This window comes from Alosa pseudoharengus, unplaced genomic scaffold, assembly GCF_046254945.1.
Source record: "Alosa pseudoharengus isolate Yale_2024_CS ecotype anadromous, Long Island Sound unplaced genomic scaffold, YU_APseudo_1.1 YU_APseudo_1.1_scf_21, whole genome shotgun sequence".
Classification (NCBI taxonomy): Eukaryota; Metazoa; Chordata; class Actinopteri; order Clupeiformes; family Clupeidae; genus Alosa; species Alosa pseudoharengus.
The window spans coordinates 26,090,052-26,109,539 of NW_027468674.1; the positions used below are offsets into that span (position 1 = coordinate 26,090,052).

The window sequence follows — 19,488 nt, forward strand, 5'->3', positions numbered from 1 at the left end:
TGTGTTTGAGAGGCGGGGAATGCATAGTGTTTCTGCATAACGTATGCACAACATTGCATTTATGTCTTATTTGAGTGTGTGTGTATGTGTGTGTGTGTGAGAGTTGTGCAAGCTACTGTATACAATGCCTGCGCGGGAAAACAGAAGGGATTGCTTTGATCTGAACGCCCCACTCTCATCAAAATAATGCATTACTTTTTTTGATAGCCCCTGGCCTATTGCTCCTCAGTTCAGTTCAAAAACAGTGAATGTGTCTCATTATACCAGCCTCCCCACCGGGCCTAAACCTGATTCCTTCACCTGTGCTTACACCCAGGCCTGCTTAACACATCTCACTCTTAAGCATCTAGGTTAAGAAAATGCTAACACCACCCTTTTTAATGTACCTTCGGCGCAGCCTTAGAGGAGGATTTTTATCATGAAGTGTCCTCACAAAGGAGGACAGTTTTACATTTTCATCAGGGAAAGCTGCAAAAACAGACAGAGACGGAGCACATGACTAAATGTTCAGTGAAAGAGAGGCTTATCCGTACTTTCTTGTGGCACTGAGGTCACTAAGGCCATAGCACTCAGTGATTTCGGAGCGTCCTGGCAAAGAACTTTCTGGAACGGCAGTCGGCGGGGGGATTTGAGCTGATAAGCACAGACTGCAGCGAGCTTACAAATCCCACATTCTTTTTTTCTCTCTTATGAGAGATTTAAGTTAGACTCTGTGAGTACTTTAGGGCTTTAAGCACAAGAAACTGTACATATCTTCATATTCTTTTAAAACAGTCCTGGTGTTAAGAGGAGGGATTGACTCAGTTCTTACGTGAAAGTAGATTGAGATACTCAGCTGGTTGCATGATACTCTTGTGTGCATGTAAGTGTGTGTATATGTGAGTGTGTGTGTGTTTTTGAAGTGTGCCTATACAATAAACATGTGTATTTATGTATTTGTGTATAGTGCATAAGTGCATTTTATGTGTTTGTGTGTTTTATGTCTCGGCACATTCATACACTAACAGAAAGAGTGAGTGTGTACTTGTGTGAGTGTATGTTCAGCAATTTACCTTTACATGCTCATGTATGTGCTCCTGTCCATATGTTTGTGTGTGTCTGTGTTTGTTTGCTTGTACATGTAATGTGTGTGTGTGCGTGTGTGTGTGTGCACATGCACATGTGTTGAGGAGGAGCGTACGGAGGAGCTGGCTTTCTCCAGGTGCCTCGTGTTTCGCCACACTTCAAACAACATGGAATCCACTCAGCCTTTGATCCGCCGGAGAAAGGGAACGCAGGAGGCAAGATGCCGGGAATATTAGTCCGCCATACAGCCGCACCATGGGAGACGCGGATTTACTACGCCTCACAGAGAGGCCTCTGACTGTGTGAAGGGATGTGGTGATGCATGTGTGTGTGTGTGTGTGTGTGTGTATGTATGCGCGGGGCTGTATGAGGAAGACGCAGTCCTCTGTGATCTATCCTGTGGGGGAAATGCTGTGGCTCCCTCCATGCTGATAAGCAGCCAGGATCTGACACCACATTCAGCCAGCCAGCGCTTCCTCTGTGCCTCATGCATATTCAGTTTCCATATGATCCTAGCTTGTAGCAGCTACTTAGCATCTATACGTTCATAAGCTATGATGTCCGTGCGATGTACAGAATTAGTTTATAATCCTCAGATGACTGCATTGTATGCCCTAATAAAGTTGTGGATATACGTAAAAGAGGGAAAACTGTCAGGTTGGGATTTTCTATTAGTCCGGATCCACTGCAATCTGAAGGGCTTCATGGAAGGAGCACTGTGAAGTGTGTGTGTGTGTGTGTGTGTGTGTGTGTGTGTGTGTTGGGGGGTGGGGGCCTTTTGGAACAGGACTGTACCGTATATGCATGATGAGTGGGGGAATGTCAGTGGAAAAGTTCTGAAGCACGGTATCGATTGGAGTTCAGCGTGGCTTAAGATGCAAGCGTGTGAGTTTGCCGGCGAGCAGAGACTCACACATGAGCAAGCATGGCCCATACCGTGCGAGAGAGGAATGAAGAGCTACAGAGAGAAAACAAGAGAGAGAGAGATGGAGAGAGAGGTGCAGAAAGTAAATTGGGTGGAACATTGTTATTCTTCTTAATACTCACAGGTCACCAATAATTCAAATTGTGTTTATCACCGTTTATAGGCATTCATGCCTGTGGATAAACTGTCAGCAAATGTGTCTCTGACGAGACAGGAGTTCAGAGCGGTTGACGTCCCTTTGAGTCACAGCGAGCATGCGACTACGGCTCGCCTCTTTCTCCCCGATGCATTGCCGGCTTTAGAAATGTGTTTGTATTTGGGGATTAGCTCTGGTTCCTCTCCATGCGGTCTTTGTGCTCAGGAGGAGAGATAGTATTATTTATGTGGCTGAGCGAGCGGCCGCTAGATTACTGGAGCGCTGGGGGTGGCGCCGCCGTTGTGTGCGGAGAGACGGAGTTGCTCTGTGGTGGCCTGTATGTGCGTGTGGAGCGATGGAGGGATGGATGGAGAGAAGGATGGAGGGAGGGATGGATGGATGGCAAACCTGAATGCCTTACTGCAGAGGGGGCATTTGTGAATGGAGGGGGAGACTGAGAGGATTGAACCAAAAACTGAAACATCAGATCCTCTCAGCACCAATGAGGAGAACAAAATGATCAAAAAAACCTGATTCCTTTTTTTAGCCCTGAGATTATGCTCTACCTCTCTTCCTGTCACCCTTCTTTCATTTCATTTCAACGTGCCCCCATTTTATCCTAACTCTGTTTCCATTTCCCCCAAGTGTTCCCTCTCTCCATGCCTTCTATCCCAATCTCAGTTCCTTCTTCTTCCAATACTTCCTTTCTTCCCAACCCCATCCTTCTCCCTACAGACATAAACTCTTTGTATGTATTCCCTGTGTGGTACCATAGTATGTTAGATCCTAGAAAAGTCCCCTTCTTGTGCACAATGACTAACTCATGCAGCATGTCCATTAGAGTGTGTTATTTTGGAGAAGCATGCTAAACAGGCTGTCAGGGTGAACTGTGATAGCAGGTTGGGGATTTAAGGGGCGATGGATGGCAGAGGACTAGGGATTTGTTTACAGTGGCAGTCAATGTGTAACTAAGATTATAATGTGATCTTAAGCTGTCTGTGTGTTTCTCAGGTTATGCTTTGAAAAGGAAGGCACTGAGTCTTGGCCACAGAGAGATTCATGGAGAGAGGATAATGTCAAGGCACAGTGTGTGTGTGTGTGTGTGTGTGTGTGTGTGTGTGTGTGTGTAGTCATTCATCCAGCTCAGACTGGGTGGCGTGACAGCCACACAGAAAGCCGTGCTCAGTACACACATAGACACACACAAGTGCTTTCCAACCACAGAGTCTCACTTTGCAGGTTTTTTTTCCCTTATCACTGTCCCTCCGGCTCTTTAAAGCTTGTTTTATGTGACGCTACATTCAATCACTCACTCACGTACTCACATACACACACACACACGCACACACGCAGAGATGTGTATGCACTTATGCTAAAGCTTTGTATAGTGGGACTGTCATTCCTTCCAGGGCTTTTAGCGCACACAAAGAGTCTGTGGTGGTGGGAGCAGGTGGTATTATGGGATGGAATATTTGTGGTGCCGTACAACCGTTACACAGCACATGTCCGACTTGGGTCGAGACATTCTCCACCACGTCCCTATGTCCCAAACAGGGAGCTTATTCAATCTGCTGCCAGCTGTGCTCCATGATAGTTTTAACAGTTGCATCACACTCATACATGTATTTGACATATGTATCAGGATTCCCACTCTAAGTCATGACTTACTATATAATGAATGGTACAATATACCAACCAATAATTTCAGAGCAGCTGCGTAGTGTTTATATATAATAATCTTTTACTTTTTTAGAGTGGGAGATGAATAAATGTCAAGCAAGCAGTAAAGCTAATAACCAGATATACACAAATTCTCAGTGGAAATATTTGTATAAATGTATTTTGGTAAGTACATTTTAAACTGCTACAATAAAATTCCCTGATATTCCATGACTTTGCCCCAAAAATTATAAAATTCCCTGACTTTCCATGTCTGGAATAGACTTTCCAAAATCCATGATATTCCAAAAAATCAATAAATCATGGGAACGCTCCTATGTTAATTTTGCGGTCTTTGTAGGTTACGAAAAAATGTTCACTATTTTGTATTTCTAACATTCTGAATTTGTGTGTCAATCATAACAGTAAGATGAATAGAAGCCTAAACTGGGAACTTGTAGGTATAATGGTTATTTTAAGAGGTTTGGGTTGAATATTCTACTAAGACTAATTGAACACTAATGTGCACTATTTAGAATACTTTAGTATAGCAGTAATATCAATTGGCCACAAGATCATTATGCACCCTATCATCCTTTTAATATACAGCTCTGAAAAAGTTTAAAAGACCACTGCACATTTTTCTGATGTCATCCTACGGTTGCTGAGTGACATTCAAATGAGTTGACGATCATATTCAAAATAAGAAACCACTGCAAATTTGAATATGACCGTCAACACATTTGAATATATTGGTATAGCCAAACTACTTGATAAAGAAGCTTAACCAATCACACACACACACACACACACCCACATTCAAGGAGATATCCCTGTCTGCTCTCACCATTCTCCAGGCCCAGGGCCGGTTCTCCCTATACGCACACCTGCCTGCAACAACAGCGGCTCTCGGGGAGCAGTGAGGGGTTAGGTGCCTTGCTCAAGGGCACTTCAGCCGTGCCTACTGGTCGGTAACCCTCTGGTTACAAGTCCGAAGCGCTAACCAGTAGGCCACCGCTGCCCCCCAAATTGCAGTTCTTATGCAGGAAATGTAGTATTTTGGAAACCAAAAAACTGCATTGTACTCCATAGTACTGTACTTTACTGCAGAAATGCAGTATTTTGGACATGAAATTACTAGACTACTGCACTATAACCTACTGTAGTATAACTGAACAACAGTTTGTAATTTTGCTGTTTTTTGTAATTTTGTTCATAATATGTGTATACTGTAGCAAGCATCGAAAGCAAGCAGCCCAGACCCTAAAACTGGACATTTATAACTGTGAAGGTGATTCACACACAATTATTTTTCTTTCTCCTAGTATTTTATGGGGAAAAACACTATATTCGGTAACTTCCGTAGACATCCCAAATGGGGCAGGCTGATTGTATTTGGAGCACTGGTGTCAGATGTGACTGTAAAAAAAGTGGTTACATTTTGGCCCTCAGAGTTCAGGTAGGAGGGCCCCTTAGCAGGATTTTGCTTAGGGCCCCATGGAGGTCTGAACCGGCACTGTCCAGGCCCAACAAGACTTTGCCATACAGACAGGCAGATTTGCCGCAGGCACAACTAGCTGAGGCCATTGTGTAAGATTGTTTGAGCGTGTGTCTTGGTAGAATATATCATCCAGGTCCTCTTGTTCGGAGCCTTGCACCGTGCAGTGTGTGTTGAAAGGGCCTTTACGTAATGCATCAAAAGCCGTCATTACCCTTTGGACCTCTTTAAGTGGGCTTTGACTTTTTAGATCCATTCAATAATATCTAATGAAGAAATTGATATGGTAAAATTCCCACATAATGTTCCTCTTGTTCTGCCCCTCTCTCTGTATTTTCCTCTCTCCCTCTCTTTCTTCTGCTCCTTTTGTCTGACAAGATCACACACGATTAATTTGACGCACGCGGCATCCTGATTGAACTTAGTGGAGATGAATAAAGACCCGGTCCCAGCGAGAGAGAAAGCGAGGCTGCCCTGCAAGATGCCCTCATTAGTTTCCGCTTTTAAACCTCATTAGCATTTAACGCTGGACTTCTGACGGTGCGGTAGAAGAAAGAGCAGTAAACGATTGTTAGTTCACCAACCCTGAAATGCAGCGATGTCACAGACAACACGCTAGAGGTCCACCCAGTAGGCTAGAACATAGGCTTACATAGGAACAAAACAAGATCCTGAAATTGGTTCAACATCAGACGTTGGGTGATTTTTTAAAAACTGTGCCGTGTTGTAACTTCCAATGTCAATACCGTTTGGGCCACCCAAGGGCTCCCCGCTGTTCAGGAATTTTTGCGGGCGCCCTCCTTATAACAGTAGAGTTTAGAATGGCTGCAGTCCAAGTCAGAAATAGGGCACAATGGTTTGGGCACAAATTTCCTTTTTCCGTTTACCTGAAATTGAGGTATCACCTCTAATTTTTTACAAGGACCTTAATATAAGGCTACTTTTACTGCATGTAGTATTATGACATGGAAGTTGTATTTTTCAGCTTGAAAGAGGATTTTGTAATGTTGTAATGATTTGCTGATAGGCTACGGGCTCTGTAAAGCACTGAAATTGAGTTGGATTGAATTGAATTGACATGCAGAGCTGATAAACGACTGAACAACAGGGTTTAACAGGATCTCACATTCCTGATCCTGATATATAAACTTGAACTGCTTCCTGCTGTTTTAATTCCATTATACACCATATTAGAGTCCCTTAATTGAATAGTAATTGCTCTAATTTTAGACCAAGGGTGTTCTAGTACCTATTTTGTAGGCTAAATCAATAGAAATGTAGCAGTTTTCCCTGGGTTGGTTTCATGTTGACACAGCAACATTTAGAGCGGAACAAAATGGATAGGCTAAACAAAACTCACAAAACTCACACGTCAGATTGTTGCTTTGATTTTGACAGACGTTCCAAACATAATGCACCTCCTCTAGGCGGTCTCAGAGTTTGATTGCTGTATTCACTCATACCCAAACGATCTTTGGGTAACGCTCCACATTCTGATTCAATTGCTCCAAAGCTACTGTAGATGTGAAAGCACTCATATGTTTATTGACTTCAGCTTTTTTTAACCAAAATCATAAAATACCTCTTTGAGAAATGAGCAAGTCCTGAAAAAAACCTTGTCCAAGTGATGTCCCCCTTCCATTGCACCTGACTCAAGCTGACCTCGAGAGGAAAGGCTACCCAGACAGCCCTCCCTCATGGCAGCTTAAGCGGACGTGCTAAATGAGACGTCCCTGATGGTCCTGGGAACCAACACACTAAAAACAAAGCGCCACCTCCTCTAAATGCACCGGCGAGTGCCACTGCCCTCATCATTCTGTCACCCACAGCCATAAAGGAGGAATTAGGACATTTGGGCGGGGGAGGGGCAGCGCCCATGCCCTCTGAGCTGTACTGCCGAATGTAGGGCCGACAAAACCCAGCAGCAAGTAGGCCATTTAGACAACAGAATTCCCAGATTTTAGTCATCCATCAGGTTGTTATTTTCCTTTCCCCTCTGTTTTCTTTGGTACATTAGGCTTGTGCTCCAATAAGTAGGCTGCCAATAACCATTTATGATTTTTACCAGTGCTCACCAGTGCACCACAATTCTATGACTTTCTTTCCACATAGGTTTAAAAATATTGGTATCTTGTGCTGTTGTGTATTGGGAAACAATACATATTTTGCTGCACTCTGCTTCTGTTGTGTAGGTTGCTATTGTGTAGGTTGCTACCTTTAAAGCTGTACAGAGCACTTTGACTAACTGATCACCAACACACCAAGTCTGGCTATGAGATAAAAAGCACACTTGTTCAAAAACCTGGATGTACTGATACAGCACTGTACAACACATCCGTTTGTACATGGGCAGGTCTCTCCCAACTGGTCTGCCAATATATTCAACAACAGGGACTGTGATTTCCGCTCTGGGAGCCCCACTTGTTAATGTGTGTGTGTATGTCTGTGTGTATGTGTGTGTCTGTGTGTGTATCTGTGTGTGCTGGGTCTGTCTGAGTGTGAGAGAGAGAGAGAGAGAGAGAGAGAGAGAGAGAGAGAGAGAGAGAGAAAGAGAGAAAGAGAAAGGGTGTATGTGTTTGTTGCTTTGAGCGTAGGCTTGCCTGGATGCTGGATGTCGTGGCGATATTCAGTGGTTGAGCTTCAAACGACTGCTTCGCTGCTCCTGTTTCATCACACGCGGGAGTGACAGCACCCTGAGACACATCGACCCAACCCCTCAATCCTCCAGCTAGCTCTCACCAGAACGCTAGGAAGACAGAAAGAAGGGGGAACAGACAGAGAGTAAGGACGACAGGAATGAATATAAGGTAGTAAGGATGGAAGCTGGGAGGACGGCTGGTCCAACATATAGAGGAACAAACTCTCAGTTAAGATAGACAAAGTCCCAGAGAAAGTCTGTGATAAAGAAGTCCAAGAGAGAAGGACATGACAAGAAAAGTGACAGGTGAGGAAAAGTAGTGCTTTTTTAGACTGCCTAAGGGAAGTTCTGATGAGGACCAGTGCCATACTGCCATTTAGGAGAGGTGAAGGTATCAGTGAAGCGCCAAGTGAAGCGCCTTCATCCAGACAGATTTAGAGTCCAGCCTCCTCTCAGTCTCCCTTTTAGCAGCCACTCGCTCTCCCCATGCAGCAGGGCTTCTCTAAGCTGATTAGATGAAGAAATGGCTCACATGTTCCTGCAGTGCAAATTTATGCACAGATGAGTGTGTGTGTGTGTGGGTCTAACCATCAGTGTTGGGTGTAACGCGTTACAAAAGTAATGTAATTACTGTAATATATTGCTGTTTGCGGTAACGTGGTAATGTAAGGCATTACAGAAAAAAATTGGGTCATATTTTACTCGGTACAAACTTCAGTAACGCGCGTTACAATGCATTTAACCCGAAATTAAGTGGTGTTTTGTTTTGATACATATTTGCAAACACCACGCGAGAACAACAGAGGAGAAAAAATCCGCACAAAATAGTAGAACGTTATCTCCTGATACTGGTTGAAGATGACTGTGGCTGCAGCAGACTCGCAGGCGGACTCTATTTGCGGGATGGACATAAGCCTACGCTCATTATTTTCAGCTTGTCAGAGACAAGGCTATGAAGAACATAATAGTTAGTGCACTTTGTGTGTGAAACCGAAAGATCTTTCTATGCCTCGCGAAATAGCACAAGTAAATTAATGAAACATCTAAAGTAGTGCCACGCTAATTTTTTTGATTCTTGATAAAACACAATCTATGCTGTTGTGCATCTCAGCTTTGTGCTGTGAACTTGAATTAAAGAGAATAAAGGGATAGAAATGCAGAAAAAGATTGTGTAGCCTGGCAGTGCCACCGCTCCCACCGCACGTGCATCACGCACTTTGCGTTGGGCACCAAAGGACAGAGGGGGCACCCAAATGTAACCAATGAATAGTAGCTTTACTGCAAACTGCGTTTCACTTTTCCTCAATAATGTTTACAATGTCAAAATGCACTAACACGATGTTACATGCAAGTTTGATACCTGGTATGAAGCAACATATTATTGCATACTTCCATTTCCAAAGCAATGAAGGCTGCTTAAAACAACTTAACATTGTGCATATTATTGTTAATATTGTGCTATCAATGTAACTCAAACAAATAAGGCTTGTAAACAAGAGCTGGCAAAAGGGCATTATGACAACGTAAAGATCACTGCTCTTAAAGTGACAGTGCACCATTTATAAGTAAAACAGCATTTCTTCAGAAATTAATGGTCTGTAAATAATAGGCCTTTTATTTTACTTTAGGTGTTTGAGTTATCATTTAAATGTCACTCACTCAAAGCCACTCACTTAGGGCACCGAAATGGCCAGCAGGCCACCATCCTGACATGTCTTTATTAAAGGAACCGTATGTAAAAAATGTATTTCAATTAATCATAAAATTGCCCTGATATGTCACTAGACATTAAGAAATCATGTTCATTTCAAATACTTATATCACTGACAACAGTAGTCTGGCCAGGATATTGTCATTTAAAAAGTGAAGTTGCAGCCCTCAACTGATGATGATGTTGTCTTTTTGTGTTTTGGCCTAATGCGCCACCCCCACCTATTTACTAATCACAAACTCAGTAGTGTTTCGGCATCCGGTTGCCAACACTGCCAGTCAGAGGGGAGGGGAAGGGGATACACCGCTCTACTAGCCTGACGAGCCAGACCCACATTAAAATGTAGGGTCTGGGCACTCACCGTTCGCAGTGCTCAGTCCGAGGTGCGGGATAATCGGTTGTCTTTCAAATTCCCTCTGCAGGCAATAGGACAGTGCTAAAACGAGTCCCATGCGTTTTCCCACCAGCGGAGCTAGTTGGCTAGTTCTAACTTTTGCCAACTTAAAAAAAGCTTAACTCGTGTCAAGCTGTTCACCAACAGCAAGATCCATCTTCTTTGTTTTCAAGTAGCAGGGAATTCAAGCCAAACCGCTGCAACTCTGCCATCAATCATTATGTTAAGCCCGCCTAACGATTTGATTGGCCTGATAGAAGTTTAATTTTTCCAGCTCACAAGCCAACGGAGAGTTGCTAGACTAGCCCTGGCAGCTGCCGCTAGGGTGCGTCTAGATTTCTAGGCTACCAAAGTGATTGTAGTACCAGTTTTAGCCACAATCTTACATACGGTTCCTTTAAGCTTTGATTTACAATATAGTAGGCTCTCTATTGATTTTAATGAGTAGGCCTAGGCCTTAAAGTTACAGTATTTCTATCACAATTGAATCACAAAAATCTGACTATGATTGTTCCTTGTATTGCATCATGAGCACTGCGCCTATTAGTCAGGAGGAAATGTAGTTGAACCCCTTAAAAAAAATTGTATTTGAGGTTTTTGCATTTTTGGCATCCTTAGGGCATGTAGTCAACATTTCTTGATGATAACATCAAATTTAGGCGGTGGCAAATTTTTTATTGGCATATTTCCAAAATGGCCGCCGCTGGAGACGCTGAAAACCAAAAAAATCATATTTCATAGTCTAATAGATCAATTTTGATGGTTTTGATATCAAACTATAGGTTTTCTGGGGTGGTTAGTTCATTTATGAGGTAACTGAAAAGGCCAGAGGTCAAATAAAGGTCATTTCAAGGTCAGAGTTACATTCTTAAGGTCAGCGGCAAGGTCATTTTGAGTAAAAATCCGATAAATTACCATATGTTAGATAATTACCATTTTATTTTAGATGACAGAGGACTATATCTCAACTTAAAAGATTCTTGACTCACTATCACTGGGATGGAGGCAAATTATTGATGGGTAATGGGCTCCTGTTCTGTCAAAACTTCCACCAGCACCAGAGGCTGTTGTGGAGCTTGTGAAGTGCTGTTGTCTTACCAGCCAATGCAGTAGAAGGTGTTCTTGCAAGAGTAACAACTTACCATTCACACAACTTTGCAGGTGTGAAGGCTCTGAGGAGATGTGCACCAATATTAAAAAGATAGTGAGAGTGAGGATAAATACTTGAGTGACAATGACAATGTTTTGTTGAATTCTTCATTCCATTTTTTTCTCCAAATTTCTTGGCAAATGATACAATACATCTTTTGAAAATAGTCTGTATCTCACTTGTCTACCTTATTAGGGTATATTTATCAAAAAAGTTGACCACTTTAAGCCTTTATATTATTTTTCTGCATATTGTCCGCCATCTTGAATTTTGGCACTGAAAATGAAGAAAAAATATGGAAACAGGTTGTTTTGTATTCAGTGGGGTCCTAGCAGGAAAAAAATCACCAGTTGCAAAAATCTATATGAACCGTTCCTAAAATTACACGATTCCCTTCACTAGTAGCACCTGTGACAGTAATACACTTTTTTAGACAGGCAACATGGATCTGTACATACAGTACATAGGCCTGTCCTATTGCCTCAATAAAGGTAATCAGTTTTTTTTTTTTTTATCAAACTCATGGTCTCATTTTTCAGCTTTTCTGTATCAAATGTTGTTTGTTGTAGACGTTGTTATTCTAAGTTAGCTTACAAGTGATTCTTTGCATGAAACTTGCATGAGTGTGCATCAGTACGTATACATGAGTATGCATGGGTGTAAGTGTGCAAACTCATGGATATGTGTGTGTGGTTGTGTGTGTATACCGTACCGGAGAATGTTTGGGGAGATTTATGGAGTTTTTAACTGGTAACAGTGATTTTGATGATTTCCTATGATAATTTGTATTATTATAACTTCATATCTGTAAAATGTTGATTAAACTTTCACAACAGAGTCTAGGTATGGGGATGGTGATGCATTTGCAGTACTTGCAACAACGGATACCAGCTACCCGACAGGGACACCCATTCTTGTGTGCACACTTGCCACACGAGCAGGGATCTGGTAAACCTTCAGGTTTTGATATTACAATCTCAGGGACTAATAAACTCCCTTTTCTTACAAAACCATAAGCATCTGCACTTAAGATCAAGGTGGTGTGTCTGTAAATGGTGTTTGGACCCAAAGCTGCTGTTGAATAGGCTCTTTGTATATGTTTTCTTGCATTAGTTGAGGTGCAAGCGGCCCTCTCAAAGTCCATCTTAAGGGCATTACTATTGAACGCAGCAATGCGCAGGTCGTCAAATGTCTCCATGTCCGTTGATGGTTTGAGACATTTGACCAAGAATGTTTTTTGCCATTTGTGTTGCACTCTGTTAGCTGTGGACAGTTGACATTGAGAACCAGAAAAGAGTTGTCTGGTTTGTGGACAGTGTTCAGAGCTGCAAGTTTGGTTAAAATTTTGCTGATTGTATCACACCCAGTCAGCACATGTGGTGCTGGGAGACAATGTGTGAGCGCTATGCAGATATCATGAAGTGGTAATATTGATCTTTTCACTCCTGAGTTGCAGATGAGCCAGAACAATTGTTATGTGGTATAATAGGCACACAAAGACGTATGTATGGGGATATCTATAAAGGGGGAAAAAAGTCCCATTCACCTGTAGTGTGATAATAGTGTCATCTGTTGTGGTCATTTTCAGGACTTTCGTCCCGGGTAGAGATTTTGGCACACATCCCATGTTGTTCAGTGGGGTCATATTAGTCTATAACAGTTGAGATATTCTCCGCTAAATTAAGTGCATACAAATCTTACCCACCTCTACTATAATGGCTTTTTATTGGATTTTGGACCCAAATTGACCATCACCCTGACAATTAAAATATGAACCTAACCTCTGACCTTTTCAGTTACCTCATAAATTAACTAACCACCCCAGAAAACCTAGTTTGATATCAAAACCATCAAAATTGATCTATTAGACCCTGAAATATCATTTTTTTTGGTTTTTTCAGCGTCTCCAGCGGCGGCCATTTTGGAAATATGCCAATAAAAAATTTGCCACCGCCTAAATTTGATGTTATCATCAAGAAATGTTGACTACATGCCCTAAGGATGCCAAAAATGCAAAAACCTCAAATACTATTTTTTTTAAGGGGTTCAACTAGTTTTTGCAAGTTTTCCCCCTGACTATATTGCATTCTACTGTTGTTAGCCTTAAGCCTAGCTCAGTCATTATGCTATACCACATCTCCCTCCATTGGAAGAACAAGCTGCATTAAGCATAATAAACTGCATTTAGAATGGCAAATCCATATTTCTAGATATTTTGGTGAAAGTAACTTAAAAGTAATGCAATAGTAGTGTAATGCCTTACAATTCAGAGACAGTAATATTATAATGTAACAAATGACTTTGAAATGACAGTACATTACGATTTTGAAGTAACTTGCCCAACACTGCTAACCATGGTGAGAAATAAATTACTCTTACTGCCACACAGATCTGGCATTTCAGGAAATTAGGTGATGAAAGCCTAGAAGTTTGCTTGAGGCAAAATCATTTCAGTGGGTCGGATATTTCTTGATGCTACATGTAGTACAGTTCCCCATTTTGTGATTCACTGAAGAATACTGCAGAAACTGAACTGTAGATAGGCCTATACGCATCACATAATCAAATACAGTGTCGTCAAGGTTGATGTGGTTAATGGGTTCAGTTCAGTAGATAACACTCACCTAAGAAGATAGCTATGCAGTAGGCTACAAGCTGAAGAGGAGATGGGGAGTGTGTGGTGGTGGGTTGGGTTTGCCCACCACTAACCCGTGCAAATATATTAGCCTAACCAGCTTTTTTTTTATCTGTAAAGCTTAGGCTACTTCTTGATTCTTCTTGTTCGCATATTTGACATGTTTCATACTTTCTACCAGTCTCCATTCCAATTGCAACTGTGCATTTCGGTCGTTGCTTTTACCTTTTACCAAAAGCGGTAGGCCTGTGCTGCATGCCAGTCTACATAGGCTACAATCCACCTGCTGTCTGGTAGCCTGTACCTCCAAAAAAAACTTGAGCTGCCGTCAGATTCAGTTCCTTCCGAGGACACGAGTAGCCTTTTGAGTATCAACAACACTCAGTAACAGTTTATGTGATGTGAAATCATCAATCACTATATTTCTTCCCTAACAATTTGATAACAGCTAGTTCTTGTGCATTCAACTAGCGCGTGCTTGTGACTGGAAGCAGGGCAGTGCAGACACGCTCCGCTCCCCGACTTGGGTTTTGGGTTGCCAGGTTTTATGACAAAAGGGTTGAAATAAGTGAGTGATTTATATGTGTACTGTAGGATGTATTTCATACACAATCTGGCAACCTGAGAAATGTCAGACAAATAGACAAAACTAATGGATCGTGATTTTAATAAAGTTTGATGGTCATGCAAATTAGGGGAGTTATCTACCCTGGGAATCCTCACGAGAGCACAATTTGAATTTGCTCAGTGAGTTACTCTGGCAATGAGTATGATGCTCATTAGCTATGCCCATGAAACAGAGCTGCACCAATCCTTGAAGTCCAGAATCAGTCAGTAAACATTGGTCATAGGCTAGTGTTATCCAATTGCGTCGAAGTCCGGAATCAATCAGTAAACATTGGTTGTAGTGTTATCCAATTGCGTGCAGTGATATTTTCAAATGCATGCCTGGTGTCGCCCTTTGAGTTGGGCCATTTTCATTACTTGAGGCCAGACCCTTAAAGGAATATTCCACCAATTGGGGAATTACGCTCATTTTCCACCTCCCCTTGAGTTAAAAAATTAATTTTTTAACCCCTTTAATCTTTCTAGATTACCGGGTCTGGATTTCCAGGAGTTATCCGGGAGAAATAATAAAACGGGAGGGCCTCAGGAGATGACCTTGAAATACGGAAGAAAGCCAGGGAAAATGTTGGCACTTGGCAGATATGATGGGCAGCTCCATCCTGATGTTAGGGTTCGGGGACTGAGTACAGTTTTGTATGGCCACCCATGGCCCTTGTTATGATTTTGGAAGAGATTACTGTGTGGAACTGCATGAGCACAGCTAGACACCAGCTTGCAGGATACTGAAATAACTTTAATCATATCTTAGGAGACTCAAGTGTGAGGTTGATTACAATTTCAAAGTGAATAGGCCTGCAGGACACTAGTGAATATGACTACCGCCCTGACTACCACCACCACAAATCTGAGTATTCTCCGTGTAGTAAAGTGAACCCTCATCTGCCCGCACTGGCACTATTCTGCCATAGTTTGGGTCCAATTTTAAGAATGCCAGTCGATGCCTGTGTAGTTAACCCTGGCTACTGAGAACAGAGGTATTCTATTACAAAAACAGTATTAACCAAATATGCTCTTTCTTGCACAAATTATCAATGTTTCCTTGTTTCCTTTTTCTTTGTTGTTGGTTGTGGTTTTAACAATGTATAACTATTGTAATAAAGAGTTTGTAAAATTCAAGTTCTCTCTCTATCTCCCTTTCTCTCTCTCTCCAATCCCATAACCTCTGTCTTTGGTCCCTGTCTCTCACAGAGCAACACCACCTTAACAGCTCTGCGTATACTCCGTTTGGACACACCATGGGCCTCCCACATCACCAGAGCAACCTCAGCATGCCCGGCCTCAACAAGTACACCTCCCTGAAGGCAGTGGGTAAGACCACCCTCCTGTTTACACACACATACACACACACACGCACACACACACACACACACACACACACACACACGCACACACACACACACACACACACACACACACACACACACACACACGCACACACACACACACACACACACACACACACGCACACGCACTTAAATCATAAATCATCATATTCATAAGATCATCTCAAGGGCATCTTTTTAATGCAATTTTATGCTGTATATATTATGTATTATCAACAATGCTGAAAGAATTAGCAGTAGGATAAGGTGGACATGGTAGATGAATAACTGTGTTGTTTGTCTGTGAAGTCAGCATTGTCTGTGCCATGTCTGGAGCCACTAAGCAGGAGAGGCATATGGTTATACAAATGCCCCAAGCAAGGAAGCACAGAAGACTGTCATCTGCAGCACAGAGCCAAGCCATGGAATTTGCACTGTGCCAGACCTTGCTGACGCTAATTCAGACTGACAATGTAACCTTTCCAGCAAGCTCAAGGTTCCTGAACCTTCATCAAATCCAGTCTCCCCTCGCGGCGTTCAGCGTTTAATGAATGAAAGAGGACTGTCTGATAATACCCGATATAGGAGCTCTGAGGCTTTTATAGAAAGAGACAACAGTAGGACACCAGTTGAATGTGGCCAGGGGCCATCTTGTCCTTGTTTTACAGCATGTGACATACATTGTTGGGGAACCTAAATTAGTTGATTCATTCATTCACCTTCATTTTAACCTATTTGTCTGGAGAATTTTTGGTGGTGAAAGAGTCTCTCCTACAAATTGAGCCTGAAACAGTGATACATAGACCCCCTCTGTGTGTGTGTGTGTGTGTCTCTCTCTCTCTCTCTCTCTCTCGCTCTCTCTCTCTCTCACACACACACACACACACACATAGCCTGTCTGAGTCATCAAGCAAGGCAGGAAGACATCACAATGAGTTACTTAATAACATGAAAATGAGAGAAGCTTTACGTAAAATACAGAACAAAGCAAGGTAACTTTATGTGTGTGTGTGTGTGTGTGTGTGTGTGTGTGTGTGTGTGTGTGTGTGTTAGAGAGAGAGAGAGAGGGGGAGAGAGAGGGGGAGAGGCAGTATAAAATAGAGAGAGAGAGAGAGTGTATGTGTGTGTGTGTGTGTGTGTGTGTGTGTGTGTGTGTGTGTGTGTGTGTGTGTGTATGTGTGTGTGTGTGTGTGTGTGTGTGAAAGCTTCTGGTTAGGCTGAAGGCATTGGTTGTCATTGTGCAAAAAGTCTCTCTTTCCCTCCATTAATCGTAGGGGACTCGGCGGTCTTATGTATAATGCCTTCCTCCACACACTCTGTTCATCCACAGTGGTTCAACAGGGACCCTCCTCAGCCCAGGATAACTGGATGGATCTTTCTCTCTCTCTCTCTCTCTCTCTCTCTCTCTCTCTCTCTCTCCCTTCTTTCCATGAACAAAGCACCTCCAAATTCACTCTTGGCTGTTTTAATATCTCCGCTAAATTTGGACGAGGGGGACCGAGAGTTATGATGTGTCTTACAGCGAAACCAATCAGCCGTGCTTACATTCAGGCTGTCGCTGAAGGAGGAAGAGAAAGAAAAAGCCCAAATAAATGGGCTGTTGGTTTTAAAAGATGAAACTAGTCTTAAGTATGTGATTAAGCTTTAAATGGATGAATTAAGGAAATGAAAAATATTGAAAATTGACTCTTTATTTATGGGGTGGTTTTTCTGCTGACTATTTTGGAGAATTTTAGAACACTTCATGTTGTCTCAGGACCTGCAGGCACATGTAGTCATTTATGTGTCACTTTCATGCAAGCTGACATACGGGCCAAAACAAGCCTAAAAATAGCCAGTTGTGCTCCTTGAAACAGGACATGAACATAAACAAGATACATTCATCATCTCTCTCTCTCTCTCCTTTTATTCACCTCACGTACCAGTCATCTTTGTTCCTTCTCTTCTCTTCTTTAGATGGATAGGTAGATAGATAGAAAGATAGATACTTTATTCATTCTGAGGTAAATGTTGGTATCCAGTAGCTCATGCAACACATACAGAACAAGGGAACACACATTCTGTGTTATCCACTCATCTCTTCTCTTCTCTTCTCTTCTCTGCAGCTGACACTGCCAACCGCAGCTACTACAAAAGCTACCCGCTCATGGACTTCGCGCAGTACCAGACGCAGCCCATAGCCTTCCAGCCCATCCCCATGCACTTCAAGGACAAGTCCTACCTCCACCGTGTGCCCCCGGGCCACCACCACGACTTCCACGCCCCGCTCTCCATTGCCATCCCCCCGCCCCACCTGGAGCGGGCACGCATGCCCAAGACCACCACCCACCCCCTGCTGGCCAGCTCGGCCTTCCGGGCATGGGACTCGTCGGGCCGGGGCCACGTGCACCGGCAGACCTCGCACCCGGGCCACCCGTCATACCCGGCACACTCGGCGCACCCGGCGCAGTCGGCGCGCCGGCAGACCTACGCCAGCAGGAGGCAGTACAGCATAGAGGCCTTGCACGAGCTCTTCCCCCATTCGGTCAGCTACGGGAGCCACCTGTCCCACCACCAGTACCAACCCAAGTACAAGGGCTACACCACCAACAGCAAGACAGAGGTCACCGTCTGAGAAGAGTGGAGGAGAGTGAGCGTGTGGACGGGAGTGGACACTGTGGAGAAGTTGTTGGAGTCAACAGAGTAAGCTCTTCAGTGGAACTCAACGGCAGTTACAAAATGGATGAGCATATAACAAGGGACTTGCTTTTCGCTTGTTTCGCCCTCTTGGCTGTCCTGTCCACTGTGCGTCATTCCCCTTAAGGACATTTCTTTCTTTTCCCTCGAGCTCTCCCTCCATCTCTCTCTCCCTCCATCTCTCGCTCTGCACCAACAGGCACTGCACCCTCCTCCCTCTTCACAGTGGTGAGGTGCGTTTTCAGGTCGTCTGGCACCACGTTAAGCAGTTTCCCCCCGGGGGCCACACTAACTGAATGAGCATGACGCCACCATCACATCAGCTTCAATCAGACCCAACACACTCACATTTGGTGATGGCCTCCCCCCGAAAAAAGAAGATAATTAATTTAAAAATACTCTTGTCTTTTATTCACTGTCTGGAGAAAGAGAGTGAGGTGGCGTTGGTAATCTTCTCAAGACTGTCTGCTCATATCCAAGTGGTCTCTGAGTGAGGCTGCTGCTGGTCTGTGAGCAAGGCATTGAGGACCTGTTTTGTCCCTTTTGGAGCAGTGGTCCTTTGGAACAGAAATGTCTGTGGATCTATGTATTTATTTATTTATTCATTCATTCATTTATATTTATTTATATTTATTTATTTGTTTGTTATTTTGTTTGTTTATTGTGAGGAACTGTCAATGAAAGGGGTGTCAGGAAGGCCACTGAACATCTGAATAGGAGGTGTTTCTTCCAGGAGGACATGTGCACTAACATGACTGGGACAGTGCAGCAGACTCAGTGGGAAATACAACTGAGCAAAAGCAGAGCTCACAAAGAATCATCATTCACCATGAATCATCAGAGACAACTGGACACTACTGACCATCAACCCCTGTTTTTATGTACTGTCTTGGGCATGTCATCAAGAAAGCAACTGTAATGTCTTCCTAGTCAGAGTATTTGGTATGTTTCGTGTAAGCACAGGGCTGTGCACCTGAAAGCATGTGGTGTTTCAATCTCCTGTCTTGCAAACTTTCACATGTTACTGAGGCAGGCAAGCTAGGACTGCAGGC

General features: G+C 43.2%; 1 protein-coding gene across 1 annotated transcript in view; it reads left to right on the top strand.

The window, feature by feature from the left end:
• shisa8b (shisa family member 8b) overlaps positions 1-18,374 on the top strand; it is a 30,127-nt gene extending 11,753 nt beyond the window's left edge. The window contains exons 3-4 of the mRNA XM_076298793.1: positions 15,627-15,746; positions 17,866-18,374. Of these exons, the coding sequence (XP_076154908.1) occupies positions 15,627-15,746; positions 17,866-18,374 (629 nt within the window). The remainder of the gene's footprint in view (positions 1-15,626; positions 15,747-17,865) is intronic.
• Positions 18,375-19,488: the final 1,114 nt, after the last annotated feature.